The 19,799-nt window shown below is 44.0% G+C and overlaps 1 protein-coding gene across 2 annotated transcripts in view; it reads right to left on the reverse strand.

Annotated features, from left to right (window-relative positions):
• Positions 1 to 19,799, reverse strand: part of Sirt4 (Sirtuin 4) — a 32,579-nt gene that overhangs the window by 2,392 nt on the left and 10,388 nt on the right. For both annotated transcript variants that reach the window (XM_077646231.1, XM_077646232.1), the window contains exons 5-8: positions 19,703 to 19,790; positions 14,540 to 14,593; positions 14,132 to 14,249; positions 5,835 to 5,950 (exon numbers count right to left, since the gene is read on the reverse strand). In XM_077646231.1, coding sequence (XP_077502357.1) covers positions 5,835 to 5,950; positions 14,132 to 14,249; positions 14,540 to 14,593; positions 19,703 to 19,790 — 376 coding nt within the window. The remainder of the gene's footprint in view (positions 1 to 5,834; positions 5,951 to 14,131; positions 14,250 to 14,539; positions 14,594 to 19,702; positions 19,791 to 19,799) is intronic.

Consider the following 19,799-nt stretch of genomic DNA (forward strand, 5'->3'; position numbering starts at 1 on the left):
ACGTTTGATTCAAAGAGCAGCGCCATTCCCCCACTCATGGTCTCAGACTTGCCAAGCGTGTAACACGTGCTTCACTGCTTCCTAAAATATTCAATTAAAGTGACGCTGAGGATTGAAAAGTTCACCTGTATCGACAGATTACCTTGTTCTAATGACAACGGCTTTCAGTGAGAACGGAGCTCTTATAAGCTAGAAAAGACAAAAAAAAACAATTACGAACATGTGTAGCCACCAAGGGCAGATTTCAAAACTAAACAGTGCGTCACCAGTTTTTTGGAGCGTAGATCCCAGAGGTTTGACTATACTGCCATATCCTTCAAAATAGTGACAACAGAGTTACCTCGTTTGGAGTATACGGGACGAGTTTGAATCGAGTGGCGGAAAAACAGTCCAATGCAATTTCCCAGGCAATAGACACATGTTCTGTTGTTGGACGAGCATTAACACACCCAGAAAGAGATTCGAGATTTACTGCAAACAAAAAAATATTCAGTGCTTTTGACGAGGAGACTCTGTTCGAATTATTTTCTTGCACTGACACTGTAATTCAAACTGTAATTATGAGGTTTAACATTCCAGTGCAGGGCTCCAGAATAATTTAGACCACCTGGGGTTCCTTAATGTGTACTGGTATTGCACAACACACAGGCGCCTTTGTATTTTGTATCCACTGAAACATGGCCGCTGTGGCCAGGATTGAACATGGGTATTCCAGCCCGACTCAGTAGCCAGGCATGCTAACCACTGAGCCACCATGGTGGGTTTATAATTCACAAGCTCACATGCCAGAGGACATCCGGTAAGAACACAAGCTCAAGATCCTTAGTGCACGATGTGGTCATGGTACGCCAACTCCACTCATTGTAAGTGCTTCAATATGAACTCCTATTTATATGAGCCGACTTCTACGCTGAGAGTTTGAACTATGTGGTTATACTGTGACTGAAGCAATTACTCATTAGCATCCATCCAAGGACTGCCATACAGCTAACAAAAAATGCCAAACAGATTTTACAGAAACCTCGCAGTTGACGAAAAATTCGTCCTGGTCCAGGGTCACAGTGAGCATGAATGAGGTCCGTGAAAGAGATGTCAGCTGTAACACGTGCGAAACCTTACTCAAGGGCAAACATTTACCCTACGGGACAGTGGATGCAGCTGCGCAAGCACTTTAGTATAAGGCTCTTCAAAAGCATTTTTTTTTGCATATGCACTCGCCATGTTCGTTCGGGCAATGCTGGCAGCGTCATGGAGGCAGACATGCAAAGTGCATGCATGCCGTGTACTAACAGTAGGCAGTAAAGGGCTAACAAGTGAAAGGGGGGGGGGGGGGGGGGATTTGGACTCCGTAGTTCATCTTTCTCGTCATAAACTGAGAGGAGAAACCAGACTCATGCGAAGTGATGAAGTCAGCACTGCTGTCGTTTCTTGTGTGCAGACTCATGCCTGCGCATTTTCAGCGGTTACCTGTGCCACCTCGGACTTGCCACAGTTCTTGGTGCGGAATGGCATTTTGGCGAAGCATTGGCGCAATTTCACCAAAGATTATCAATTTGTAGCAGCATGTAACAGGTTTAATGAAATGGCACAGGTTGATGCAACTGGCGCAGCATTCCCACAACTGTCACCTTACTGTAGCAGTAGTGGTATGGCCTCTATACTACGTTTCATACACAGCAGGCAACGCTACCAAAACTAGCTCGCCTGTTCACACAGGCTTATGTCCACGCCCAAAAAGTAGTTCGCCATACAACCAAAATAAACACTAGCACATTTCGTTGCGACAAACCTAAGTGCCGTGGCTGGCAACTTCCGTTTTACCTCTTGCCAACAATTTTGTTTTGCGACTCATCGAGACTTCGAGAAGAAAGAATTACATGTGGCGATATGATACGGGGTTGGTAGGGCAATCGCACTTACTCAATCCATGCCCAAAATGTAGTTCATACTCAGTGAAAGAGCCTGAACACTGAATGCCTCACAACTTCGACCGTGATTTTCAATGCTACCACTTCATTTTATACCGCTCTTTGTTTTCCAAACACTCACCGAAGTTTCGAGAGGTACAAATGATATCTGACGGAGCCGTATGGTATCGCAAACGCACTAATTCCACAGCCTCTGCAGCGTTGCCTGCTATGTATGAAACGGAGTATAGAAATATGCATAGTGTGATGTCTCCACATTCCTCTCTATAGAGAGGGATGTCAGCGCCATGAATGTATGTGCAAGTGGCACTGCAAGGAATCGGTGTGGTCACCACCTCGTAGGCAGCTTCAGTACATTTTATGAATGCTACTGACGTGGCAGGAGCTCTGTATACCATGTTTGCTTGATGTCATTTCTTCCAGCTGCTTTTTAATGGAGGAGCCCTCTTAACCCCATGCATTGCACTTTCTCTGATTAGCGTCTTCGTGTGCAAAAACCAGGAGATCACAACAAAAGTTTTATGCCTGGATGCCAGGGCGACGACTGTTCATGCGCAGTATTCTCCTTCGGGCCCCTAAAGATATGGAAAGGTTGCAACAATGGGTCCGAAATATAAAATGACAGGGCACTGGATTAAGTCGCTTTAGAGGAACGGGTAAGGACACAGCACTCAGTGAGTGGAATGGTAAGGGCAGGCAGGACAAGGCATTGATAACCACGTGTATGCTTAATGACAGTAACCATAGGCAGCATGTATGCCACAAAGATGATGAAACTATGAATACTAAAACAACCTGATCTGCAACTATCAGGATAGATGTGATGTTTACTATAAAAGTGTAAGCGATTAGGCTCTTGTATAACATACCCGTTGTATTTGTAAAAGCTTTGCACATTTCAGCAGGTGGCACATTGACTTGCAATAACTTATGTTAGCCACAAATCAATCCTGCTCATTCTGCAAGAATACATAGTTACCTTAGTTATGTCTGAAAACATCTCAGCAATGAAAAGATTTTTTTGGTCACCTGCACTGCCTGTTCTCACTGTGTCCTTCCTCAGTTTGTAGTGCTTCTGAAAGGCATGCAACAACCAACCCAAGTCCATACCCTCTTAGATGAACTACTGACGTTGAGAAAGAAATTTTGAATTGTGTTTCAATGAGCGACCCTTAAAAGCGATTGAAATCTTATGTCGTGTGTCCGAGCTAACCAGGGATGCTGCGCTGACAGCGGTTTCATACGCCCCAAGTATACCTCGAAGCCTCTGCCTGAGATCAGGCACCACCACATGCAAAAGAAACAGCATGGCTCAGCTGGGACGGTGGTGCTTGCACCTCCAGGGAAGTTGCAGTGACCGCAGAAATTTTTTACAGTGCTCTAGGTATCGGCACTACAGATGAAAGTTAATTTTCGTATAAACATATTGCGTTCTGCCGTCCCAGCAATGATGATGAGCCTGGGCATCTCGCTAGATTTTAGCAGGTAGTTCGAACTCTGTGAGGAAGCTTACTTCATAATAGGGTAAGCAGAAATTTATACTCCCCACATCTCCTTTCATCAAAAAAAGTCACCATTCACTTGTAACAAATATCTTTAGAACAAACTGGAGGGGACAGAAGGGCACTGTTCGTAATGGCCAGATTAAAGGGACACTGAGGAGAAATTGAAGTTGGCTTGTATCGATAGAATACCAGCTCCTGATCACAAAAACGCCACTCTTACTGAAAACAAAGCTCTTGTAAGGTAGAAAATAGCAAGAACCAAAATACAGGTATTGCCGCCACAGGCCAATCTTGCAAGTACAAGTGTGGCGACGTCATAGGACAACAGACGCCACCTTGGAGGAATTTTCCCTCCTACATGGCGTCGCGAATCTCCAAGGCTGACAAAGGAAGGTTGCGCGGTAAGTACTTTGTTTTAAAACCGATAGTGCACTTTTATCACACAAGGAAGGCAGACAAAAGACAATCTGAATGTTGGAAGCAAAGAAAACCGATGGTTGGCGGCGCCACAGGCGGCCAGGAGAGTCATTTTTTATGGCGCTTCGCGTCTATGAGCTTTGCGTGCCCCGTGGTTTTGTTTTTGATGCGTCTCGATATACAAGCGCCGAACAGCAGAGGAACTCCAAGTGCCGCTTCAAGTGCTAGTTAAACTTTGAAGGAGCCTGTTAAGGCTGGTCAGATGATCGCCACGGTCGATGAAAAACTATGATGGCACAGTGGTCGGTGATCGTACAAGGCAGTTCGCAGTATAAAGAGCACTTGTGTCTACGCACGCTTGCCCGGTGAAACATTCCCGGCTGTGCCAGTCAACTTCAAACTACTTAACGAAAATTGTTTATTAGGGATGGGAGACAAGGTACAAGGCAGTTAAGAAAAATTGCTGATGGTCTAGCTCTGTTAGGCCAGGATATACGTCGTGAAAAGGTGGAGATTTCTGCATCGGAAGAGTGCATTCACTAGATGCGCCTTTATTGATGGTCATACCTTGAGCCGTCGTGGCGGAGTTGTAGCGTCTCCGCCTGAAACGCCAAAGGCCCTGGTTCGATTTCGAGCCTCGTCACAGGATTTTTTTTTATTCAGTGAGTGGGCGGGGGGTTTCAGTGGCTCCCATAGATGCCGCCACCGAACACATTGGTTAGCGGTTAAGTGCAGGCTCTGTTAAGGCGTGTTTATGCTCCAGCACAACGCACGCGCACCTGCACGGCGACGTTACGTCGGCCAAAGCGAGACCCTCTACACTCCAACTGCGCTCGACCGCCGACGCGTTCGGCTGCTTCGGCGCACTCTGACAGCACTGGCGGAGACTTGGAGCATGTCTCTAATGTCTCTAATTCGCGCCGAGTGCGCCAGCCGCCGCCGCCGGCCCGGCCAGACTGATTCGGCTCTGCGGCGAAGTGCGCGTTGTGAAATAATCAATAGCTTCGGCAGTTGGGCGGAGCTGTTCTTTTCGAGCTCTCAGCTAATTTAATCCATTCACAGAATACATCTGAAGGCACATGCAAGTGGGCGAGAGAGCCTGATCCAGTGGACCCGTTGGATCTAGTGGAAGCCGTTGAAGCGTCGTGCGTCGCCTTTAGTTTCAAGCCGCCAACTTTAAACGCGACCGCCCTTGAGCATCCATCCGTTTTTTGTGGAAAAAAAAATAAACAAATAACTTGGCCCTTGCAACCGTGGGAGACCTCGATGCCACCTGCTGCACCATGCAACCACGCCGTTCAAGGAATCACAATCCGTTGGCCCCAAAGCCCCGGCCAGCCTCCGATGGGCGCAACGCGCCGACCTTGTCCTGTCTCCTCGCGACTCCCTGCACTGGGGTTATGATATTTAGTTTGCAACGGCTGCTCACGGCGGAAGGGGGAAACGACCCACCGGCGCCTAACCTAACCGTGCTCCCTCCAAAGCATCGCACGCTCTCTGGGGCTGAGGTCGCTGAAATGCAGGCCGGAGTTTTTGCGAGAACTTCGTTGTCGGGTTCGGGAACGGGATCCATTGTAACGCTGGCAAGACGCCGGTTCACACGTAAACGAAGCGACGGCAGCGACCCCCGATAGATGCCTTCAACGTGCGGCGGCGGTAGCTTTCATTTCGGCAGCTGCTAGACCGCACCGCTAGCCGCCAGAAATCACGGAGTCTGCATTTACGTCACGTTTCACGTCACTCCGTCCTATGACGTCGTAAGAGTTCTCGAGTTTGAATTGAAGCGGTGGGGAAAAAATTTTCAACTTCAAATCCAAATTTCTTTGAAATAAATGCATCTTTCGCTCCCGGACAAGCGGCAACAAAGCCATGTAATGCCGAACTATCAGATTTTGCTAACAAAAGAAATTTGAGTTCTCCCCAGTGTCCCTTTAACTATTAGCACAGTACCGATCAGTGTACCAAATGTAATGGCTTGACTCACCCAAAATTTTCTGTGCCGGGAGTAGATTCAAGATTGAATTCTGCAACAGGAACACCTCGTGCAGCAACTTCAGGAGCAAACATTGCCGCAGGGTATACTACAGATGAAGTGCCAATCTGAAATGACATCAGTGTTGACAAAATATAAGCATATCCCTTTTCCTTAAAACTAGTGCCACTGAATCACTGATGTGCACTACTGCATGTACATTTGAACCCAAGTCAAAACTTACAAAAAAAATAATACTCTAAATAAGCAAAATAATAGGTCTACAACAGATTCCTTACAACTGTTTATACAAGGTGTTTGATCTAAGATTTCACACAATTTTCAAAAATAGGCTTTTTTAGTTGGAAGAGGGCATTTTTCGGCATAGCGTTGTGAGTTGTGTAGTACATCAGAATATAGCTAAGACATTCTAACTAGTAGGCTGGTTAACTAATATTGAATAGTTAACGTTCTAACTATTACTGTTAGGCACCTTAATTATGGAGAGACGCGGCTACCCTTGGCGCTGTGGCCCAACAAATTTTGGCTATTTCGCTGACGTGCACTGGAGAGGTTGCTTTGCTTGCAAGTTTCTCAAAAGCTCATGTATTTTGGCACTATGCAGCCAAAATTTGTTGGGCCACAGCGTCAAGGGTAACTGCATTTTTAAAATTCTAAAAACTGATATGAATAATACTTAAGGTGGGCTCAATGCCTCTCAATAATTAAGGAGCATAACAGTAATAGTTATAAATGAACTATTCAATATTAGTTAATCAGCCTGCTAGTGTTAGCATGTCTTGGCTGTATTCTGATGTACTACACCACTGACAATGCTGTGCCAAAAAAAGCGTGCTTCTAATTTAAAAAGCACGTTTTAAAAAATTGTGCAGTCTTAGGTGAAACACCTTGTATTTCATTTTGCAAAGCCCCATAAGGCAGCATTTACACCATGTTGCTAAACCAGCAACTACGTATGTTGGGAATTGATCTGTAGAAACTGTGCATGCCAAGAGATTTCTGTATTCACTCATGTAATGAGCCCACTTTTTTCCAGAAAAGTTATCAATTTGGGGGAGGGTTCATCGATTTTGACAGACTGAATTTGCGAGAGTTGAAATTTCATATCGTACGTCTGCCTGTCCGTCCGTCCGTCTCCCCATCATCAACAAAAGCACGCAGTCAGCCACTTATGTGTCATCGGGGTTCAGCAGCGTTCACTTCAAAAGGTGTTTGCTGTATTGCAGCGCGATCCGCCGATTTTGTGATAGTTGACGGTGCCGGCCAACTGCAGCGAGATAAAGCGAACATGCTGAACACCGGCCCTAAAGGTCAAGCGTGCGTTTTTATGCAAGGTTAAAAAAAAAAAAACTCGCAGGACGGTTATGAGCGTGCAGTGCGAATGCTTAAGCGTTAGCTGTGGTGAGAGTGGTTAGGCATTTTCGCTGCCGATCTTGAGCTCACCAAATCGCTTGGAGATCTGAAGGCTCTGCTTCCTCCATAGCATTTTGGTGTACAGGATGTTTTATAGCGTTTGGTTTAAAACGCTATGCTCCTCTCCAGCACTCTCGGGCTTTCTAAGCATACACTGGTGCAACCGGGCTTGCAACAGTGTGCTGAACAGTGTTGTAGGCGTTACCGAAAAAAAGTAACTAAATACGTTACTCGTTACGCTAAGAAAAAAGGAACGCGTTACAGCCCTACGTTACCTACAAAAAAAGTAACGTGTTACCGCTACCGAAAAAAAGTACCGCACGTTACTTTGCCGTTACTTCATGACCATAAATTTTAATTAGTGCGTCTTCGCCTTATGAACTCACGATAACAATTCTATAAAGCTTATATTTCACATATAACTTCTAGCCCAAACAACTATTTTACGTGAAATCCTGATTTAACGAGATTACTTTGCACAAATGTGCACGAGCTTATCAATGTTATAGTGGCATAAAGTGGCCTGTAGAGTTACATGTGGTGGGTTCTAACTCTGTGACACATGGTGAAGCCATTTTCTGAATGTGACATTAAACATGATATGACACTTGATCATCAATTCTAACTTCACAAAGAAAACATAGCTGAACTGTCAACAAATTTACAGTACTTCTGAAAAATATGATGTTCCAAAATGCTCGGCACGCTTCCACTCTGTAGAGAGTTGTGTTTGTGAGTGGATCAGGAAGGGGAGGTAAATGAAGGCAAGTGTGTGAATGCGTGTTCGTGCACGTGTTTCGTGCTTTATGGCTATTCTGTGTTGTTTTTTTTAGTTGGGTGCGTCGTCAAGGGCAGGTGTTTTCTGGCATGCATGCGAGCCGCAAAAAAAGTCATCGAGAGCATTTGTTTGTTTATTTGCAACATCACTTCAGGCGCTCTGTACATTTTTTTCTAAAAAGGGCGGAGTGGGGGCAACTGGAACAAAAAGTAACTAGTAACGTGACACGTCACATTACCGAAAAATGTGAATGTAATTATGTTACCCGTTACAGTTCCCAAATGGTAACGAGTACGTTACTATGTTACCGAAAAAAGTAACGCGTTACCGGTAACGCCGTTACTTGTAACGTGTTACTGCCAACAATGGTGCTGAGCAAGCCACTGTTGCAGGAACTCTCATCAAAAGATAAACACCCTGCAATGTCATCAGTGAGCAGCATCTTGGCATGCTTCCAAGGTCTATGCTGCCGATGGCGTGAAACTGAGGAACGTGTTAAGAAGAGCAAAGCAAATGCTTTAAAAAAAAAGGAGTGAATTCTCAATGACAGAAGTGGGTTATTATATGAGTGCACCCATTACGCAAGTGAATGTGGTATGCTGTCAGTGACCATGACAATACAGACTGGCAACCAGCAGCACCTTTGAACACTAGTCACAAACAAAATTTAAAGGGACACTGAGGACAACTTCAGCCAACATATGTTTTTCGTTAAAATAAATTCTATGGATCTCTCCAGGTATGCTGATGTTTTTCCCAGCAGCAAAAGAAGCATTTATTGCTGAGAAAATTACATTTCAGAGTTTTCCTGCCACTTGGTTCAAACTCCTGATGTCTATACTGAAAAGGAATCTGTAATCATCATCTAGAGGTGAATGGCGGTGTAGGCTAACCTCAGGGCTGCACGCCCCATAAAACTGCATCAATGCACACAACTTGCAGAACTGGCTGCTGATAGACACACCTCTATTTCGTTTTTGGCCTTTTCTTGATTAAAAAAGCTCTGTTTTATATGAAAGTAGCGTTTTTGTCATTAGATTGTCATAATCTATCAATACATACAGACTTCAATTTGTTCTCAGTGTCCCTTTAAGATCGCACTCTGGTCAACAGAATTGCGATGCCCTATACTGTGCACGAGGGCTTTGCCCTTGTCACACTTTTTAACGTTATAGCGTTAGCGCGGACATTTGGTGAAGATCCCAGGGTCACAACGGAATTCCTCTTTGGTCAACGACGATGTGATGTTGCAACCACATGACTTAGCCCGGGTAATTCAAACACCCCGCAATGATCAAAAGCAACAATGATAACGTCACTACACAATAGAGGATATGCGAAATGCGCAGTGCCATCTCTTGGCGCTCCAAGAACTAGGCTTGCCATGTTGATTCGTCCAAGAAAACGAAACCGCTGCCCAGAACTGGGTTAAAACGACTGTGCTTCATTTGAGATGAAAAAATCCCGATGCAAGCTCCACTACGCTGTGCGCTCCGCAAGGATACTACAATGTGTGCGAGAACCAGGTACATTCCAGTTTCTCGCGTTTAATTTTTTTGCTCTCTGTGCCAACGTTTTAATAGCATCAAATGCCATGTGAGGTATCATGTGTCAGCACGCCGACAGTGCGCAGCTTTCACTTTCTGCGCTGATTTTTCACAAAGCTTTATACGTGATTTGTGCTTAAATTAAGATATAGATTAGAGTCTGTTATTTGTGATCAAAACTAGGAGCCGATTTCGTTAATTTAACTCTCCAATAGTGCACAGTCGGCCGGACTTGAACATATCGATGCATATTTGAACAACAAAATAAAGGAGGCTAATTTTTTTAGCCAGCCTATGCCTCTGTAGCTCGAGCGTGTGGTCCAGCCGTGAAGAAGTGCTTTCATTAATTTGCCGGCTAATCGCGGCCATGGCCACTCGGTGCGCTCCATTTACAAACCTCGATCGCTCATGCTGTGGTGTATTAAGTACAGTCAAAGAACCATACTTCGATTACTGCTTAGATTTCTATGTGTGCAGTTGAGTTTTTCCTGTGTTCAAATATCTTTTAAAGGGCTAGTAGGCTCTTTTGACCCTGTAGTTGTTGCAAGGTGCCATGCACTGTTTTCTTCTAATGTCGTGCGATTGTGCCTGCAAATGTTACACGCATTAATGAGTTTTTGTGTTGTAATACACACCAAGTATAAAAACTGAGGTGCGAATGTTTTATTTTTTCAAGATTCCTACAAACGATGTCCGTGGCGACGAAAGTCTGTTCAAAAAATAGATCATGTAGCTATTTCATCGTAAAGGAAGGATGCGTTACAAAGTTAAAATATGACAGTGTGCTGAAAATTCTTCAGGTCAACCGATTTTCATATCGTTGTGGCAAGCCGCAACACCTTGCTCCATGGTTTCAGTGTGGCGCTAGAAGCTAAGACAGCGAAAATGAACTCTGGCAATGATGCCAGGCTCTGTAACGGTGACATTAAAAACCGCGGGATGTGCATCGCATATTGCCGTTCAAGGAATGCATTACGCAGCTAGTTGAGGGTCTTGTGTGGTTATACTGTAATGCACGCAGCTGCTAACATTTGCGTGCACTATAGTTTGTACTGTTACAGAAGTTCGTCCAGTCCAGGTAAAAAAATCTGTGCACTCAGCATAACATAATTGCTTGCTATATCCTACCAGATGAATTTTCGTCCACTTGAAACTAAAATCGCGATGATAATGCGCGGCACTTGAATCGATGCTTCAATGCGCACATTAGAACGACAATGGCACAGAGTTCAACTTTCCAACACGCTTCTCAGTGTCAATTCTTACCATCATCTGTGGCAAACTTTAAGCGAAGCTGAGGGCACGCGCGGTAAGAACATGCTGGCGCTGACTAAAATGACCTACATTTGGTGAAACAAGTGCAGTACAAGCAGAGCAATGGCTAAGCTTGACTTCTGAAATTCCACTTTAGAGATTCAAGACAGCTTCAGTGGTATCAAGAAAGCACACACATAGCAAACGATGCACCAGCTCGACGAGCTCAACGAAACCAAGATGGAAACAGGAAGCTGCACGCATAGTGTTGAAAGACCATCAAGAAGTTTCGCATATCGTCTATTACTCAATGGTCTACACATTCCCCTTCAGTTGAAAGCCAGCTGTGCTACCCCTCGACCACGAAGGAGCTTGGGTTGAGGGCAATAAAAGGAAGCCTTGTGTGAGTACCTTATACCACAAAGTACGCTACAGAGTGGGGAACATCATCTAGTTAATTAAGATGACCGATAAGCATCACAATTCCTTGTTCCCAATTAGCAAAGCCTATGAGTACGAGCCTACAGCCCATATATGTGGAATTGGTCATTCTCTACTTCACATTCACTGATCGCGGGGAGTCCTAATACCACTCCTGAGACAGTGGTGCAGCTATTAGGCATCTGCCACTGCCCTGGCAGGTGGCTGTTTCAAGCACAGCAACTGTTGGGGCTTGTGAGCCCCAGGTTGCTCTTCCCGAGGAACCTCTCGCGACCAATCATTAATTTAAATTAAACTCCAAGCTGCCACGGTGGGAAGGTTTTCATGAAGTCGCAAGGCCATTTAACCTTGGTGACAGGTGGGCCACCTGCTTTTCTTGACAAGCCAATGCCGACACGCTGGGTTTTCCACTGAATAAAACCCTTTACGCTATCGCATTAAATAAAGGCATACCTAATTGGTGAACAGTTCCTTAGTGCATTTATAAGCAAAAAACTAGTGCACTTCATGTCTTGTACAAAAACTTGTGCCAACAGGCAAATACTTTTGCAGGAAAAATAACAAAAAAATACCAAATATATTAAACTTCTTGTTTCATATTAAACAACATTTGTTTCTTACAAAAAGGTATCAAAGTTCAAGAACACCATCCATTTAACAAGTGAGTGCAAAAAAGTTGCTGGAGTTCCAATGGCACAGAAGCCATGCATAGCATGCAGAGGTTGTGGCTTTAGTTGCCGCTGATGGTGCATCTTCCTTCCATTTTCTTCGAATTTACTGATTTCCCCAAAAATTAAACTATCTGCCCACTACAATTCCCCTATGCTTTCTTCGACTTGAAATGCCTTTTTTTTTATCAGCAGAATGGTCCAGCTTAACAAAACTTCTCACCTGATGGCATGTACAACCACCATCAAAAAGTTTACGAAAGGCGACTTGGTAAAAAACAATTACCGTATATATGCCGGTAAGTGCCGCACCCGTGTAGGCACCATATAGGTGCCAGATATAGCGCCAGACTGCATGGGATAATAAATCAGTTTCCCCAGACTATAGCTTGAAAATTAAGCTGTAAAATTCTGCTTTCAAGTAAGAGCCGAAACCCGCCAAAATTGTGAAAAAAAATGTGGCCCCCTACCCGCATATGTATGGTATATTTCTTTGAATGCAAGGCGCATTGCTTGAGATTCAGTGATGCACTGCATAACTCACATGATCACAATTAGGGTGTATATATCTATTGCAGGATGCATGGAAAGGCTGACAAGAAAGGCTGCAACGAAATTAATTTTTTCGCTAATTACTGCCAACCATCAACTTTTGACGGTAGGTGTGCATCATGACTGTTGACACCATTCAGCCAGAGCTGCTGTTCCTTGTCACAAGTTGTAATATTTGTTGTTATACCATCATTAGGGCACTTGCCACACTTGGTATATTCTGGAATTCTTTACTTACCACCTTCTGTTCAAAATTAATGTCTCTTTCAGCGCAGTAGTCAGAACATTACTTTTGCCAGCTTATAAAATTGGTACAGTACACGTATCGCAGGCAGCAATTAGCCCAGGTAAGGGTGAAAAGGAACTTTTCTCTGCAGCTATGGAAAAAGTTAAAAGGAGCATGCAGTAGTTCCACCAAACAGATGCCAGTTGTATTACTGCACAGCTTACAGTCCTAATAACCATGCTGCAACATCATCAACATGCCATAGGTTGTGTGCACGTGTTGTATAGCCAGGCTGGAGTGAAACGCAAACATGCATATGCCGTACTTTTCACCTTTGCAATGAGCAGACAAGGGTAGGGAAATGAGGTGCTCGTTATGAAATACAAATGAAAGAAGACAACAGTAACCAAAACCAAGAAAAGCATAAGAAATGATTTCTATTTTTTTTTTTCGTAGAACTTGTGAAGTTGATCAATCGGAAACTAATAACGTATTTACATTATGACTGAGAAATAACTGATTAGATAGTAGAAGAAAAAAACTACCACATGCCACCGGTGGGATCCAGACCCACAACCCCCAAATTTTGCATCTGATGCTCCACCAACTGAGCTACGGCGGTGGCTACCCAATCTTCTATTTTCAGGGGTATTTATGCAGCATGTAAGCTAACCCTGAAAGTTTTCACGAGTGCCACCCTTGTTTATAGCGGCAGACATAGTATGTCCTGTATTACCGCAAGTGTCACGTGGAATGTGATCGAATGGTGAGGGCAGAAGCTGCACGAGAACCCTCTTGTGCTACTTATGGCATCAAAACCGCCAAAACCGAGGCCCTCATTAAGCTAATGAGCAGACAAGAGTAGAGAAATTGGGGGCTCGTTATGAGATACCATTCTTTGCAGCTAGGTATTCCTTCACAACTAGTTTATGAGTATGCACTTCAGTAGACTCCTCACCCTCCAGAAACATGAATAGAGCTAGCTGTACACTTCAACTGAAAGCACAAAGATATTTAGTTTTGTTCACAGCCGCTGTTCGCATTTCATTCCGGCCTAACTGCACATGCAACTGGGCCATAAGAATGCTAATACTGCATAGGCTTGAGTGACAGAGCAAGAGATGTGCACAATATTTTCATGAAAGTAATGTACAACACCTTCCTCTTCGAAGCTCCGAGCTGTTTTGTTATTCCAGTGCAACTAGGTCAAGCTTTATCCTGGCCATGGGATCACGAGTAAGGCCACAGAGATGAACGCATACAGAGCCTTTAAGATGCTGAAGAAAGGTCTCATTGGAAGCAAGCTTATTAACCTTTTTTATTTTGCAAGCATTTTCTCACCACCACTTGAAGCGTAAAGGAAGGAACAAAATACAAGTACTGAAAGCAAGTGCTGCACAATTACTCACCACTAGGCAGAGATCGCACCTCTCAAGCTCAACATTCGCTTTGGCAAGGACATCTGGCTCTAGTGACTCTCCAAACCAAACCACATGTGGCCTCAGCAAGCCAGTGCACTTTGTGCATCTGTTTGAAAATACAAGCAAGCATGCTGTGAAAACTTGAAGTAATCTGTAGAAAAATTTGTGCTTAAATTCATTGTCCTCATATGCCAGAATTGCTAAACAAACATATAAAGAAGTGCTGGAAACTACATTTCAGACATGAACAGAACTAAGGAACCCCTGTATGAACAGAACTAAGGAACCCCTGTTGTCAAATACCAAAGAGTTGGTGTTGCCCTTATTTCTAATTCTGCTTCCTGAACAGTGCGAATGGCAAAAACAATGCAAAAATACCTGCATTCAACAACCCACCTTGGAAGTTCACTAACTGGTACTGCAGCTTCTGGTGCCTCAGGATCAGGTGCTCTGCATGAACAACACAGACAAAAATAAATTGTAAATTATGGGGTTTAACGTCCCAAAGCGACACATGGCCTATGAGAGATGCCATAGTGGCGAGCTTTGGATCAACTTTGGCCACATGGGGTTCTTTAACATGTGCTCGCATTGCACAGCACGTTGGTGGTTTTGCATTTTGCCTCCATCAAAATATCACTGCCATGGCCGAGATCGAACTCGTGACTTTGGAATCAGCAGCCGAATGCCAAAGCCTCTCAACTGCCATGGCAGGTTGAAAAGCACAAATAACATGTACACAAACATACTAATGCAGTTGGAAATGAAAAGGGATTTATGTAGAACAACTTGCACTCTTTTGCTAAGTTCATGAAATTACGTTAGACTCTCCTTTACAAATATGGTTCTCCCATCTACAACAGCAGCCAGACATTATTTTGTGGGTGTTCTGGTGCAGTGGAAAGAGGACGCACAGGTGCAACCATTGCAATTTTAGACCTGATTTGATACTTGAAAAAACCCCTGGCAAAACTCTTGAAACCACCAAATATAGACTACAAGAGATTTTGATTAAACAGCAACAAAGTGCAGATACTATAGTGCCATCCTGGCTGGCTCTGGCATGGGAAGCAAAAATAATTTTACTCCAAGTTAAAAGTCAGCCACAGTATATAAAAGGTATGGCATGGTATGTGGGAAGTATAATAGAGAGCGATGGGCTAGTTGGTGACTATTAGTAGAATGCATCTTGAAACCACGCAAAAAAGACAAGGGACGAGGAAAAAACTAACAGGACAGAGCGCAGAACTTCAACTGATTTATTACAACAGTGCGTCACATTTATACAGTCATCGTAATCACATTGTAACATGACAAACGACCATCATGTAACCATTGTGCACAACCGTGTACGGGACATCATGCAATTTAGATATGAATACTCTTTATCAGACAGGTTTACCGAGGTTTAGCTGACACACGAGCCGAATTCCTTCTTGATACAGTAGGCCTCGTACACTTGTCTGCTTAGTTTAGACCCGAACTTGTTCAGGATAGTGTATCGCGGAACCGAGGTGTGCAAACACGGCAGTGGACACATGGGTCGGCCACATGCCCTCCCCCCGCCAATGCGCCTACTCCTGCGTGGTGCTCCTGAAGTCCGACGTTTATAGAACGTCCAGTTTGTCCAATGTAGCTTTTGCCACAGGACAGGGGTATATGGTAAACGACTCCCCTTTTGCACGGGACAAATCTTCCTGCGTGCTTGATACCGCATTCTTCCTTGTGCTTTCCCTGCACCTTGTTGCATAGGCCGGCCAGTTTTTGGGGTGCGGTGAAGACCATCGGCACGTCGCCTTTCTGAGCCACTTTTTTCAAGCGATGCGAGATCTGGTGGTAGTATGGGATGGCAACGGGTCTCTTGCATTGCGCATCTTCCCTGCGGTGGTGCTCAGGTACGCCTCTGGCTTCACTGGCAAGGGCCTCTAGCACAGAGGTGATCAACTCCCCAGGGAAACCAGCACTGGTCAGCCTTTTTTGCTGGAAATCTACGCTTTGTGCCATTTCATGGTTGCAGGACTTGTCCAGAGCAGCACGCAGGCAGTTTTTTGTGATACCCCTTTTAACAAGCTTGGAATGAGCTGTCTAGTGGCTTAAAATAGCTTTTTTCGAGTGAGGCTGATACCTCCAGCACGCTTGGGTTCCGCGGACAACAATACAGATATCAAGGAATTGCAAGGATCCTTGCGCTGGCACCTCATGGGTGAACCTAAGACAAAAGAGCACGTGGAGAAGATTTCTAGAACCCGGTGCACCACAGTCATGCCCCCCTCATACCCCCCGCAGTCATACCCCCCTCGGTTCCGCGATACCACTATCCTGAACAAGTTCGGGTCTAAACTAAGCAGACAAGTGTACGAGACATACTGTATCAAGAAGGAATCCGGCTCATGTCTCAGCAAAACCTCGGTAAACCTGTCTGATAAAGAGTATTCATATCTAGATTGCATGATGTCCCATACACACCTGCGCACAATGGTTACGTGGTGATCGTTTGTCATGTTACAAGGTGATTACAATGTGATGCACTGTTGTAATAAACCAGTTGAAGTTCCGCGCTCTGTCCTGTTAGTTTCTTCCTCATCCCTTGTCCTTTTTGCGTGGTTTCAAGATGCATTCTACTAATGGTATGTGGGGCTTAATGTGCCAAAGCTGCAATGCAAGTGGGTTATGAAAGATGCTGTAGTGGAAGGGTTTTCAACGAAGGAATTTTAATGAACTGGTATTCTTCAATGTGCACCAATATCGCATAGCACTCTGGCGATTTTGCATTGAATGCTGCTACCGCAGCCAGGATTTGATCCTGTGACCTGAACCGTGATCCGGGACCTCAGCAGCTGAACGCCATAGCCACTGAGCCACTGCGGTTGGTCTAAATAAAAAGATGAACTAAGTGCACTTTTGCACATTAAATATATACTCGAAGCCCACTAGTAGTGCCCATCTACTTAAATTCTGCTATATACTGAAGAAAATTTAACAATTTTTTTTGTAGTTTGAATAACAAAAGTTTAGCTATGAATTTTGTTCATACAACCCATGAATTTTATTGCAGCAGGGTTTAACTGTCAAGAGCAGCAAGACTAGTCTGGAATGAATTTGGCTCCAAGTAGTAGTAGTAAGTGGTTTTATTAAAATAATAATAAAAAGGAAGGAAAAAGATTTTTGCTAGCCCTGGCATCTGCCATCGATACTGAAGCACCTGAGCAGGGGCAGCGGAAATAAAGGGTAGCAGGCAGAATGGTGAAATGAAATGAAAGAGGTGAGGGGACAGGGAGAGAGCATCGGGGGAGAGGTAATTACACAAACTATTTGCACAATAAGAAATGTGTACAGGTTGACTCCAAGCAGTGGCATAGGCTGAAAATTTGTCAAAGGATGGGGTGGGGTATTGTGCTATGTATGCACGCAAAGCCAACCAGGCCTTCAGAATTATGACCCTTGGCTTTTATTTACTATACTCTGTCCCTTCCCAGTTTTGCACTGACATTTGCAGCTTTTCTAGCCGACCACATTTGCAGTTCTTCTAGGCAGTGCTCTCCTGCCTCCAAGGTGTCATTACACAAGACGCAGTGAAGTACATTCCATGAGTTCCAATACCAGAAGGGCCAAGGACAGTAACAGCTGAAACATTTTCTTTTTGTTCAGTGCCAATAGCCTTAGTAGGCAATGCACATGTTGTACTTTTTAAAAACACAGCCATAAGGTCAGCTATAAGGTCAAATACTTCAAATGCCTTTCTTCAGTAGACTCGCATAAGATGAGATAATAAGAACAAACAGTGTCAGTACAGGGCATAATTCGGCAAACATTGGCATAGATGCTCAGTGGCGTAGCCAGAAATGTTGTTCGAGGGGGGGGGGGGGTTCATGTTGCAGCGCGGCCTCCTCATAGAATTTGTGGAAGGATCAAACGCAACAATAACAACTGCATTGCCACTGACAATACCATTGTGTATTAGATAACGCTACGCACTGTCTAGACAAGTGAAATATCTATTTTTTAAAATAAAAAAATATTTGTATGTCTTAAAAATCGTGGCAGACATGATTACAAAACATAAAACTGAGCAGGGGACAAGACACAGCAGAGAAGGAAACAGGACGAGCTCGTCCTGTTTGCTTCTCTTCTGTGTCTTGTCCCCTGCACAGTTTTATTTGTTGTAATCATGTCATACCAACTATCCCCTTATCGTTCACTCGTGGCAGACATAACTGATACCAATGTTTCCATGTTTCTGCGTTTTATTAAGTAAAGAAAATATCACACGAAGTCTAGAACTATATCGGTCCGGAACCAGCAAAGCAGTTCATGCCGCTGATATGAAAAACGTAAAGGCCATGAAATTAGCAAGTAGAGGACAAATATTTTAATGAATGTTTGTCGTTCAAGAACCGTTATATTTTTGTACATATGCAACGGCCAGGGAAAAATCTCGATGACGCTGTCCTTCGTTCCAGTGTACTGCGCAGCAGCAGCTGTCACCGGTCATGTATTGTGAGTAATTGCACCGAATTTTTAGTCGCAACAGCAAGCCATCGATAGGCCCTTGAAAGTTTGCGCTAGGATGGGGCCCCTTGCATTACATGACTCCAGGTGCATGGGAGTTGCCATGAAATCCAACCCGAGTTAGCAACGTTCGTGCCAAGATGTCTTTTCTAGTCTGAAAAAGACACTGTAAGTGGCAAAATCCAGAACAACTTCTGGCACCGGTAGTTATTTTGGTCAGCGGTGCGTGACAGTTTGAAAAAATTTCGGGGGGGGGGGGGGGCTGAAGCATTTAAATGAAAATAAATACTGTCACCATTGTGCAATCTGTTGAGTCGCATTTGTTTCAAGGTGAGGGTGTGTCTCGGTAGTTTTTCCAATGAAAAAGATTTCTTTCATTTTTAGGATTGGTTAGTTAGGGGGTCGACCTATATTCCGGTTCGACCTATAGTCCGGTTTTTACGTTATCTATTGTAAATCTGTGGTCCAGTGCCTGGTATTCACTGCTTCTGCCAACCCACCCACATGCACTTAAGTGCTTAGGCGTGGCAGGAAGCATTTTGTAAAGAAAACCAGAAATAAAGTTTCAGTATTATTATTGGTTAAAAGACAAGCACCTGTGTGGCAAGGTATAAGGTAATGTGGAAGAAACTGCAATCTAAACAAGAAAACTGACTTAAGCATGCCTCAATGCAATTAATGCTTGTTGTGCATTTCACAAGAATGTACAGTTTTCTTCAAAAATTCCCCGACATCTCTGCAAGCAAAATAAAATGCAAGGAACATGCTACACAATATATTCTTTTGCACATTACACACCATCACATGCTTCCTAAGTCGACAAATGTTAGCCATACAGTAAGACAAACTTCGCAGCATGAACAACAGAATTGGGCTATATAAGCATATTTAACATTCCAAAACTATAATTAAATTAAATTTAAACAACTGTGTTGAACAGACGCAAAGTTACCACACTTTCAGTACTGTTACCAACTAAGCTGGCAGTTGCAACAATTGCGATGATAAAATTTACTGCAATACAAATTCCACAGCAAGTAGATGGCTTACCCTTTGCCAGCAAGAGCAGGGGTGATGGGGTTGTCCCTGTTGACTGCTACGTGCCCACACTTCGTGCATCTAGTTTTGAAAAGTGTCCCTGAGGTGA

This window comes from Amblyomma americanum, chromosome 1, assembly GCF_052857255.1.
Source record: "Amblyomma americanum isolate KBUSLIRL-KWMA chromosome 1, ASM5285725v1, whole genome shotgun sequence".
In the NCBI taxonomy this organism is placed as follows: domain Eukaryota; kingdom Metazoa; phylum Arthropoda; class Arachnida; order Ixodida; family Ixodidae; genus Amblyomma; species Amblyomma americanum.